The sequence below is a fragment of the Cynocephalus volans genome, chromosome 1, assembly GCF_027409185.1.
Source record: "Cynocephalus volans isolate mCynVol1 chromosome 1, mCynVol1.pri, whole genome shotgun sequence".
In the NCBI taxonomy this organism is placed as follows: Eukaryota; Metazoa; Chordata; class Mammalia; order Dermoptera; family Cynocephalidae; genus Cynocephalus; species Cynocephalus volans.
Genome location: NC_084460.1, coordinates 295,000,658 through 295,012,717, shown reverse-complemented (window position 1 = coordinate 295,012,717; position 12,060 = coordinate 295,000,658). Strand labels below are relative to the sequence as shown.

The 12,060-nt window shown below is 53.6% G+C and overlaps 1 protein-coding gene across 1 annotated transcript in view; it reads right to left on the bottom strand.

Moving 5' to 3' along the window:
* The window catches only part of INPP5D (inositol polyphosphate-5-phosphatase D), a 145,893-nt gene extending 141,640 nt beyond the window's left edge, over positions 1-4,253 (bottom strand). Inside the window, exon 1 of the mRNA XM_063086843.1 lies at positions 4,120-4,253. Coding sequence (XP_062942913.1) covers positions 4,120-4,253 — 134 coding nt within the window. The remainder of the gene's footprint in view (positions 1-4,119) is intronic.
* Positions 4,254-12,060: the final 7,807 nt, after the last annotated feature.

Below are 12,060 nucleotides of genomic sequence, written 5' to 3'. Positions count from 1 at the left end.
AAGGTCACTGTGCACAGTAGGTGTAAAGAGCCTAGAATGGTACCTGGCACATAGTAAGCTCTTTATAAGTCTCCCTCTGTTACTAGGCAGAGTAGGTTAGGAACCACCTTTTGTTGGTAGAGCAAGGTTTAGGACCTGCTCTGCCTGCCCCAAGTGCCATGTCGCACTATTTCTTCCAAACAAGCAGAGTGACTTCTCTGAGGGGAGTTTTGGCAAATAAATGTCCCTGTGCTTTTCCATCTTTCTGGCTGTCTGGTATACTGTCCCTGGGAAGGAGGCTGCCCCAGCCCCTGTCATTGTGCCTGGGCAGCCTGTGGGAGGCCATGTGCTGAGGGAAACCCAAACTGCTTCTCACCGCAGCTGCAGGACCAGGCGTTGGTTTCTGAGCCAAAGGCAGCCACATGCCTGCCCCCTCCTCTGTGAAGGAAGCCAACTCTGTCCAGAGTGCTTTGGTGGGAATGCTGCCCAGCCAGGCAGCTCCTTGCTGGATGGCAGCCTACTGACCCAGTCATGAGTGGCCTCGCCCTGGGGCCCAGGCCACTCTTACAGAGAGGACAGGTTGTGTCCCTGATGCCACTGGGCCACTGTCTACTTCTGCCTGTGTAGCTCTGGCAAAGGGTGGCTGACCCGGCTGACTCACAGACCCTTGTACTGACTGGCACCACCTCCAGGGGTGTCTCTTCTGTGTAGCATAAAGCACCTGACAGGTGCACTGGCCCCAGTGGGGCTGGATAGGATGGCATACGCTTGAAGAGCTCTTAAAGTCCCCGTCCGTGATGGGCAGGACAACCCCTCAAGGTGCCCCACAGACTCCCTGGAGCTGGGCCAACTCTGCTGGGGGGACTTGGGTGGGGGCCAGGTGAGGATGACATAGGCCTTTCCCAGAAGAGCCCACCATCCCTCATGTTCTCAAGCTCTTTGCCACAAGACGGCAGAGCTGGACTCAGACCATATTGTCGTCAGCTGAGGTCTTCCCACTACAGCTCTCTGTGTCTCAGATGGAGCTCCAGGCCCCCCTGAAGAGAGATCAAAGCTTTCCTGCCCAGCACAGGTGACAGGCTGACCTCTCTCGAGGAAATGAGGGTTCACTTGCTGGGTGTGGAGCAAACGTGCACTCCTAAGTCACATGGGAGGTGCTGCATTGTGGCCTTGTCTTTTGGTGTCCCTGCACCCCCTGCTCCCCAGTCCCATTTAAATAGTCAAATCCTGTCCTCTTTTCTGAGCATGAAGGCCCCTCCCTGACCAGGCTGCACTCAGTTCCTGGAGCTCCAAAGACACCTGCCTAAGCCAGCAGGTGGAAGCCCCTGGCCAATGTCCCCTAACTCACCAGAAGGGACTTGGAAGGGAAGCTGAGGCCCAGGCAGTATGAGGTATGGGCACCCTGGCAGAGGAAGGGGGTACAGTCCTTTTCTTTGTGGACATTTCTAGAACAAGCAGGTGAGTCTTTGCGGTTTCCTTCTGCAGTCCTGGCTCACTTTTAAAGCAGGGTCATTAAAAGGCCCTGACTCCACAGCTGCACTACCTGGGTCCCCAAGACTCAGCTGGCTTCCAGGGAGACAGCTGAAGGACAAAGCCTGTCACTCCTGACACTGAGGACAGCCCAGCTGGCCTCTCATCACCTCTGCCCCATACATGCCTGCCTTCATCTTCTCCCTCAGGGCTCCCAAACACCAGGCCGTGGACCAGGATGGTTGGGGACCACAGGGGACAGAGAAAACCAGGGATGATGGAGTTTGTTTTCCAGAGAGTTACACTCTTTGCTTTAAAGGATGGTTTTTTTTGAACAAGTATATCCTTCCTGCCCTTTTGTGTTAAAGGATGCTTTCTTTCAGAAAATGAGGTGTTGGAAGATGACAGTTAGTTGTTGTTCATTTAGTTAGTTATTAGTTTCTAAATCTCCTTAATTGGCAAAATCAAGGGTATCAGCCATGTGAGGTTTCCCAGTTGTTTGGAAAGCTTGCTGTTCCGTGGTGTCCCACAGCTTGCGATGGCACCTGGTGCTGCAGGATGTGTCGCTTCCCCCACAGCACAGAAGAGAAACGGAGCCCTGAGCTGGGGGTGAGGGTCTGGCCGAGGGGTGGGGCTCCTGATGTTTGGAGCTAAGGGGCCTCGGAGGTAGGAGGTGGACAGGAAGTCCAGGCCTGGGATAAGAGAGCAGGGGACAGCTGTGGGCACCACGGGCATCTCCCTAAGGTAAAACCTCTGCACAACCGCCATGGCTCTGAGAGTAGCTCAGTGCGGACAGGGGTGGGGGAGGAGACAGGGAGGAAGGAACCCAGGCCTGGATCCCAGTTTTACCATCAGCCAGCCTCGCAGCTGTGGTGGCCCCTCTGAGCTCTGTCTGCCCACCAGCAAAGCCGGGGCTGCTGGCCTAGAGGGTCTCCAAGGCTTCTCCTGCTCTGGCTCTGCTTGCCACAATCCTAGAACTTCAGATGCTCATGGTTTGGGGTCCAAGAGACCCACGTTTCACACCTGTAACCCGAGCACAACCACAGGTCCCTGGTCAAAGGGCTGTGGTGAGGGTTGAGGAGATGGAGCCTCAGAAGCTCTCAGCGCCAGACTCAGCACACAGCCCACACCTGATAGACTGCCCTCGGCCAAGGTCCTGCTGGGGCAGGAGAGAAACCCATGTGGGCCGAGTGGGGTTAGATCAGGCTTGATGGATGCTGAAGAGAATCTCCCCGCCCCTTCTAAGGCCCTGACAGCAGTGGGTCTCCACGGGGGCAGTGCCTGAGAGGAAGACCAGCCAGCCTGTGTCCCTTCCCCGATGCATTAGGGTGCGGGGCGCAGGAAGCTGGCCTTTGGAGGTGGACCACTGACCCAGCCTGCACAGGACGTTGGCCAGCGGTGAGCCCAGGCCAGTTTCTAATGCCCTAGCTGACCCCAAACACCCAGCTTCTCTTGCCTCCCCCACCCCCAGTTTACATGCACACCCAGCTTGCCTGGTGGCAGGAGTGGGGTGGGCAGCACGGTCCTCAGGGACAGTCTCTGGGGGCAAATGCCCTTGGCTTTGACCGTCATCACTCACTTGACCTGTCCAAGCCTCAGCTTCCTTGTCTGCAAAGTGGAAGTGTCAATAGGACCCACACTTCAGGTTGTCGTGAGGGTGAACTGGGCTAACAAATGCTCGGGACAGCCGGTCCCTGCTCCAGTCAGTGCTCAAAACAGGTCTGTGCTCAGACACTCACTCCCGTCCTGCCAGGGGAAGGGCAGGGCCTTCCCAGGGAGCCACCTGAGATGTCCAGATGGACACGCCTTTCCCTGACTGCACCTGGGACTGCTCGAGGCCCGAGCAGGGAAATGGTCAGACCACAGGGCTGCAGGGGTGAGGGCCTCCTTCCGACATCGGACAAGAAGGGGGTTTTTAAAAGGAACCTTCAGCAAATGGTTGGTTCCTCACTTGTTAGGACAACTGACACATTCAGCAATATATCCCCAAGCCAGGCAACAGGGGCAACTGATGGTGGCAGAGAGACCCACCTGGGTGGGACACAGCTGGGTGCTGAGGAGAGAGAAGCCGGGCGCGCAGGGAGAAGCTGCTTGCTGGCAGTGCTGGTGACTTCCTCTGCTCCCAGGGCCCAAAATGCAACTTCTGGGTGAACTGAATGTCCTTTCTTGATTAAACCCACCCTATATTCTTGGCTCCCCAACAATGGCTTCTTCTAGAGACCCAAATTCCCTCTTAGGTTTTCTGAGCTGGGCACCTCTGACTGGCACCTGAGCCGGGCAAGGCGCTTTCTAACACACCCACCACCAGGGAGCCCAGAGCTTCCTCCTGGCTCACAGAGCCCGGACCCACTTCTCCTGGCCCCTGGTGCCCCGGGAAGCCCCCGACAGCGCAGCTCATGGGCAGCTGGGGCGTGGGATCAGGCCCCAGAGTGGCTCTGAGAGTTCCAGTGCTGCAAAACCTGCCATAAGACTGGCTCCCCAAACTCCAAGGTCCGAGGTGGGCCTCAGCTGGACCAACACAAGGCGGTGGGGTGCCAAGCAAGTCATGTCTCTTCGTCCCATGACCTGAGAATGCCCATCCCAGGGCTGGCCCTCACTAAGCCCCTCTTGGGAGTGGCCCTCCGGCTGCCGGTGCCGGGCGCGGGGGCCCGCGGGGAGCGCGGTACTCACAGCACGCACAGCGCGTACGCCCGGGAGATGGACTCGCTGGCGCGCACGAGGAAGCTCCCGTCCTTGCCCGTCCTGGAGAGCAGCTCCTCGGCCTTGGAGCGGGTGATGTTGCCGTGGTTCCAGCAGGGGACCATGGTGGGTGTGGGCCTCCTCGGGCCGGCCGGCGGCCAACCCCAGGACCAACACACCAACCGAGGGGACCTGAGGCCCCTGTGCTGCGACCTGCCGTCTGTCCTGTCTTGGGTCGCCTCGGCTGCTGCCACCAGCTTAACTGACTGACTTCCTGTTTCAGGCACTCAGCGAGGGAAAGGAAACTGAGCTGCAGAGAACTTCCTCATTACAGAAACCAAGCTAGAGAGAGAGAGAGAGGGGGAGAGAGAGAGAGAGAGAGAGAGGTCTCTGTCGTCCACCTCCCCTCCCCACCCATCCACTGTCGGCCACCCCCTCCCTGTCCCTCTTGGGCCCTCGTCTTTCCTTGAGTCGGTTCTCAGCCTCCAGAAGCCTCATGAGTGAAGTAAAGTCCTGCCTGGTGGAATTATCAGCAACTTTGGCATCAGGAGATCGTGGCTAGCTTCTGAAGAAGTTTGGCCTAGCAGGCGTGGATGGGCCAAAGGAATGGCCGTTCTGAGGCCCATACTGATGGCCCACGTGGGATGGACAGGCCCCCTCAACCTCCTGCTCTATCCCAGGGCTTTTCAATCCCCAGTCCTCTCACACCTCCGCCAACACACCCACCAGACAGAGCTTCTCAACTGGGGCTAAGGCCTGTCCCAAGAGAGAGCAAAATTGAGCGGGAGGGGAGAGTCAAACCCTGACCCTCCCCACTGGTGACTCACAGACGTTGTACAGCCTGGGTGCTGGGAAAACCTTTCCTACCACCACCACCTGACGACTCCAAGGGCCCAGGAGGTGGCTCTATGACACCGATACACTCATTCCCAGGGGCGGGTGGGTGTGAAGGAACCTGGCGATGACCATTCCCATAGGCGGCACTGCTCTGATCTCTGCAGCCTGGCTTGCAGACACACACTGGGGACAGGGGCTGTTACAGTGCAAATGCTGGCTAGATTCCCACCTGGGCGTCTCCAGGACGCTCAGGAAAGAAGCTCAGGGAGGAGACCCACACATCCTCATCTCAGCAGAGTCAGAGGTGGCCAGCTGGACTGCACCCCCTTTTTGGCTGGGAATGGCCACATTTGCCCAGTGCTCAAAGGGGGGCTGCCTCCATGGGGCCGCCCTCCAGGACCAGCAGATTTCTGAGGGTTCTAAAGTGGACACCTGTCCCTTGGATCCAGAGCTGGGCTCCCTCAGTCCTTGGGTCAAGCCCAGGGGTGAAAGGCAAGGGTTGACCACATGCACAGTGGTGGTCCCCCAGTCCCTCACCCAGGCTTTACCCCCCAGGATACAACAATAGGCCCCACTCCACGAGCCCGAGGCAAGCAGCTCCTCCACATTCGAGCTGGAGGAGCTTGGTCACGTTTCTTATCTCTCTCAGCCTCGCTTTCCTCTTCTGGAGCTTGAGGGACATGGCTACTAAAGGAGCTCATGTGTGTGCAGGGGCTGCATGTGAGCTGTGCTGGTGGTGCACAGAATAGAAGCCCCCAGCACCTCCCACCTGCAGTGGCACCCACAGCAGGTGAAATCATTCAAGGGCCCCATGAGCTAAGTGCAGAGACACAGTGGTAACAAGAGCTGGCCTCCACACTGGCCTTCCCAAAGCAAGCTTGGTCCTGAGGCCACGACTGCAGCAGCCGCAGCAGACGTGCTCGTTCCCCAAGGTGCCTCCACTCGCCTCAAGGCTCTCTCCTTAAGAAGTCCCTGCTCATCCTTGCACACACTTGCACCCTTCTACTCGCTTCCCCACTTCCCCGGAGCTCCAGGCCTCTCCAGGGTCCATCAGGAGGGTCCAACCACAGTCCTGGCCCCTTTGTGCCTTGACCAACTCATCTCCAGAGACCCTCCAACATATCCAAAGACTGTTCCACTTAGAAATATCTTCCTACCACACCCTCCATCTCTCATGCCTCTATTCCCACTGTCTTTGTCATTGGACCCAATGAGATGCCACAAGACAGATGTGACACATACACGGCACATACATGACACATAAATGCCTCCCTGATTTTTAAGACCCATCCCGTCATCACTTCCTTCCCCACCAATGGCCTGAGCCATCCAATGTGGTCAGCTTCCTTGTCTCCCTGTCCCTCTGCCCCTGTGTTCAGAAGACCCCAGCACCTAGACCAGGCTGCCCGCATGGTGCCTGGTGAATATTTTTTTCAGGGCCCCTGTCTATACACACAATTTAATTCAAACACGTATTATAAAACTCACGGGCCCATGTGAGGTATAGTTACTTACCAGTGAAGATTTAGAATAACGGCTAGAGAGGAGGTAATTACGTGCACGGTCAACGTCCAGTCAGGGCACATGAAGTGTCTTCATGATGTCCTCGTCCTCTCTTCAATTCCATGTATTTTATTGTCGAATGCACCATTCCTGGCTGATTTTGTTTCTCACACAGAGACATAAATAAAGACATTATACACAATGCCACGGCTCTTCAGACCTGTTCTTATGGGGACGACACAGATCATTTGGCCTTGGCATTTCCCTAACACCAGTTATTTGCTGCTGGTCACATCATCGCGTGACGCTCCTCCATTCATTGTGCCACCCATGAGTATGGCTTCAGTGATCCCCTCCAGCGTCGTCCTTTTGCTTTACTGATGACCACAAATGCACGTCTTACCCAGAGCATGCAAGAAAATGTTAACGATGACTCATTTTCTTGTTTTGTTAAATTTACTCTTCTGAATTTCATAACATGAACAGAGAACACATCTTCCAACCATATTCTTTTGAACTTTTTAAGCCATAGTCACCACATTCCTATATTTTAGTCTCTTTCGATGACCACACTCTGCCTTCCACACACGGGAGCAGTCCCACGCTCCAGGGATATCCACCCACGTCTGCATCACCTAAGACTGACCTTGAGAGCTCAAAGTCACCACATGGACGGGAGGTGGGAGAGAATGTTGATTGGAAGAGCCCACGGGTGTTGCGGAGCAATTTTCTCAAAAGCCCTTGGAGGAAGTGGCTGCTGACAGCTGGATGGGAGCCTCCAGAGGGATGGAGGGACTGCCTGGGTGCTGTAGGCCAGGGCACAGAGGGTACAGTACATCTGCCACCTTCCCTGATGCCCTTGGTGCTCAAGATCTCTCAGGAGTGACCTGCTCTGCAGGCTGCTCCTTAGAGCCACATCAGCCACGGGCCCCAGAATGATCCCATAGGTGTGAGTCCCTGTGCTATATGGGGCATCCGGTTAACCCTGCATGTGGGGCAGAGGGGGAGAAGTGGGGTCAGGTACCGATAGGGGCACCCCACCTACTGGCACTGCCAGCTCTGCCAATCTCAGGCATTGGAGGGGGGCTTAGAAAATTTGGGGGAAGTCAGGATAACGGGTAGCATAGGGGTGGTCTGGCAGCACCTGGTCATGGGCACTGGGCTACCTCTAGAGGCCCTGGGAAGAATAAACAGACCTTGGTGTTGAAGAGGTGAGCTCACATGGCAGGTGCCAGGGCACAGGAGGGAACCTCAGTGAAGCAGGTCACAGGGTTCTAGCGCTATTCATTTGAGCCCCAGGACAGGGTCAGGGCAGGAGAGGGACCATGAAGTCCCAGCTCTAAGAACCGGAAGGAGTGGGGAGGTCGAGGTCACTCCAAGCATCACCCAACAATACATCTAAGTATTGATCATCAGGCTTCCCGTCCCCTTCTGTGTTGATGGAAGCCCTTCACTGTACCCCGGGACTCCCACCCCCTCCCAGCCTGGGCAGATAGACAGGCATCACCCACACTTGCAGGCATGGAGGGGAGAGGCAGTGTCTATTCACTGAGTCCCCAAAAGCAAAGGGAGCTGTGAAGGTCAATTCTATGTGTCAACTTGGCTGGACCACAGTACCCAGATAATTGGTAAAACATTGCTCTAGATGTCTCTGTGAAGGTATTTTTTAGATGAGATTAGCATTTAAATCAGTGAACCGAGTAAAGCAGATTGTCGTGGGTGGGCCTCATCCAATCAGCTGAAGGCCTTAATAGAAAAAGACTGACCTCCGAAGAAGACAGAACAGGCCAGCAGATGGGCTGCAGACCAGACCTGCACTCTCAGCTCTCCCCTGGGCCTCAGGCCTGCCGGCTCACCCTGCAGGGGTTGGACTTGCCATCCTTGACAATTGCATGAGCCAATTCCTTAAAATAGATCTCTATCTATTTATGTGTATCTCTCTATATAGATATGTACAGTTGGTTCCACATCCATGGTTTTAACCAACTGCACATTGAAAAAAAGTGTTTTTAACTGCGTCTGTACTGAACATGTACAGACTTTTTTCATGTCGTTTTCCCTAAGCAATATAGTATAACAACTATTTACATAGCATTCACATTGTATTAGGCATTATAAGTAGTCCAGAGATGATTTAAAGGATACAGAAGGATGTGCTCAGGTTATGTGCAAATACTGCCAATCTCCTGTTGGCTCTGTTTCTCTGGAGAACCATGACGAATAGAGGAGCAAACACTTGGCTGTGAAGTTGGAAAGCTACTGGATGGCGAGTGTAATCAGGAATGAGATTCTCTCACCTCCAGACCTGATAACGAGATGTCTGGGGCTGGAGGAGGGGAAGGAGTGGCCACTCACAGGGAGCCTTCCCGGTCAGGCCACCCGGTTCCCAGGGCCAGGGAGCCCAAGGCAAGTGGGTTAGCCCCTGGGCACCTGCTCGCTGCCATCGAGGAAGTCAGTCAGGGAAAACCAGTCAAAGACCTTGCTTGGGGCTCATCAGGAAAGAGCGATGCCCTCCTCTCCTGAGAATTAACCCTGCCCCCATTGGCCCCTCCCAAATCAAAGGCCAAGGACACTTACTGAGGTGGTGGAGAGAAGGGCGGGTCCCGGCCCCTCACCAGGGTGAAGGTAGACAGACCTGCTGGGGATGTCCTGCAGAGCTGGGACACCTCCAGACCTAAGATGGACATCTCCAAGCCCCTGATCATCTACCAGGAAGGAAGGATTCCCCATCCAGCCCCTTTTCTCTCTTCTCATCCAGCCCTCTCTCCCCTGCCCCCCTCCCCGGTCACTTTGGGGTCCCCCGCCACTCCCGGCTCTGCCAGCTTGCCTTTTCACTCCATTTCCAGTTTCATTTCTGCTACTTGCACCTCCAGAGGTGGCCTTTCCGGGTTCTCCTGGGTCCCAGCAGACACACATTTTGTTCAGATTTGCAGACGGTCCTCTGTACGCTTGGCTGGCCTTCTCACAGGCCCTTGACCCCATGGCTTCCTCAGGCTTGGAATGTCCCCAGGAATGGGAAAGTGAGGTCTCCATTTGCAGCATCATACACCCCATCTCCCCTTCTGTGTCTCTGGTAACTCTCTTTCAGAGCTGCAAATCAGACCCTGAATCACACACACAGGAGCAAGGCCAAGGTCTGAATCCCAGGCCTGCCACTAACATTTAGCATCTCTGAACCTCAGTTTGCATCTCTATAAAGGGAGTGGTAACACCTGTATCAAAGGATGTCTGCGAGGTTGTGATGCGCCTGGTGCCTGGTGGGCACTTGCCATGAGGTGGGTCTCCCAGGTGGCCCTCTTGACCAGTGCCCGGAAGGCAGAGCTTCGGTGAGCTCTCATGGGCTCTGGCAGGCAGCCGGCAACAGTGACTTTCCCCACTGATCGAACAACACTGGTTTGGAAGAGGACAGGATTCTATAAAAGTGCTCTTTATCTGCATCTACAAAGAACCAAAATGGGCCAGGACCTGAGCCACATGATTACCGACCACCAGGGGGCGTCTTGACCTCTGGTGTCAGTCCACATGGGTTGGTCACTTTCCAAGCAAAACTGCCAACAGTCACAGAGGCAGTTTCCCAACAGGTGCAAGGGTCCCTTAAATCCATAATTGCACTCACAGACAGCCATGAATATCAAAGTCCTGACAGAGAGTGGCTCTGCCTTTCACTGAAAATGCCAGAAAATCAAATGATCTTACACTGCAGCAAGGGTCCACTATGGGAAGAATTGGGTAAGACAGAACCACATCCACAAAAATAACTTGTGTCTTTTGTCAAGATTATTAGGGACACAGGAAAATATTTGTAATACAATGTTACAAATAGTATTTGTAAAAAAAACTCAGGAAGCCAAGTGGGGCTACATTATGATTCCAACTACGGAAAAAACTCTCTCCTGGGAAAACACTGACGATATGAAAAGTGTTGAGTTAGGTGGCATATCTACCAGCCATTTTTATCTTCCTTCTACTTTTCCAGCCTTCCTATACTACTAACCATATACTACTTTTATAACAATAAAAATTCAGTAAATAAAGAGACCACTCTGGTTCAGGATGGTGCATGTAAAATCTTGCTGGAGCAGCTTAGTTTCATGGGACAGCAGGTATTGTCCCAGGAGACTCCTCCCATCACTTCTCTATCAGGATTCCTAAGGAAGAAACTGACTTTTGTCTCTTTAATCTTTTTTTATTTTTAATTGAAAATTAATACATGCACACAGTAAAAGTTAAACCAGCCCAAAAGGATTTATAATGAAAAGTACATTTTCCCACCAGCCCAGCCCCCAGCCCATTTCTCCAGGGCCAATGTCTTGCAGTCTTTCCAAATTTCCTGTGCATATACAACCTACTTTTGCAAGGCCTCTTTTCTTTTTGTCCCCTGTTACGCACCTTGCTTTTCTCACTTCACAGTATTTCTGAACATTTCGTGGAGCTTCTTTATGTCTACCACATTCTTCTAAAGTCACGTACTGCTCTATGCAGTGGCATAACACATTGTGTCAATCTCCTGTTGCCAAACACTTGGGTTGTTTCCAGTTTTTACCCAGCATATGTGCAAGAAAAATCCCTGGAAGAGCAACTAGGGTTCAAAGATTGTGTGCACTTTTCATTTCGCTTGATGATGTCATACTGTCTTCTGAAGTGGTTGCGCCAATTTACATACCCACTGTGATTGAGAATCAGGGCTCACTATTTCCCTAAACCCAGAGGGGCCATTCTGGATTGTCCCACTTTAAGAAAGTGACATGGATGAAAATCCTACCTATGAAACATTTTTTTAGAAGCAGGCCTTTGTTACTCTTGTTTCGAAAGTATTCTTGACTTCCCTCCTGGTATTCATTAAAGAATGACCACTCCCCTTGCATTTAGGAGGTGATTTGAATTTTTTAAGAGAATGTGTATGTTCCCTTTCTAGAAAACTGTCTGGGTCTGTTTTTTGCACTGAATGTGAAGGGGCTGGCCCGATGGTTTCTTTGCAGCTTTGCAGCTTTGTTGCACTTAAGCCCACACCTGGCGTGCCAAGAGAGGCACGCCTGTGATTGCCCCACCTGCCCTGCTCTTGTTGCCAGAGCAACCACGCCTCCCCCTGGCTCTCTGCCTCCAGGGTCAGATTTTACAAACTCTACAGATAGTATCTCTCCCTGAGCCAAGCCATCAGCCAGGCCACCTCAGGTCAGCCTATCATGGCCACCAGGCTGCTGCTGACCCCTACTGGGGCCTCTCCTGAGTCTCCTCCAGCCTCCGTTTTGGCCTTGAGCACTTCTCAGGAGTGAATCATGACAACGTTCCTTGGCAGGGTCTGGAACTGGCTTCCTAAACACATTTTCTGCCAGCAGCCACTCACTTTCCTTTCCGTGGTGATTACGTGGCTTCTATTCCTTTCCTCTTCCTCTCTGCATCATCAGCCAGCAGTTCTCTTAACTGACGAGCCAACAACAGCAGCAGCAAAAAGCAAACCCACCCTCTTGGTTCCAGCCTCTTTCCCATCAGAATCGTCTTCTTCCTGTCCCTGCTCCTGCGTGGCTGGCCCGGGGTCTCAGGAAGCCCTGGGTTTTCCTGACTGCATCCTGGCTGGTTGGTCAGCTCCTAAAG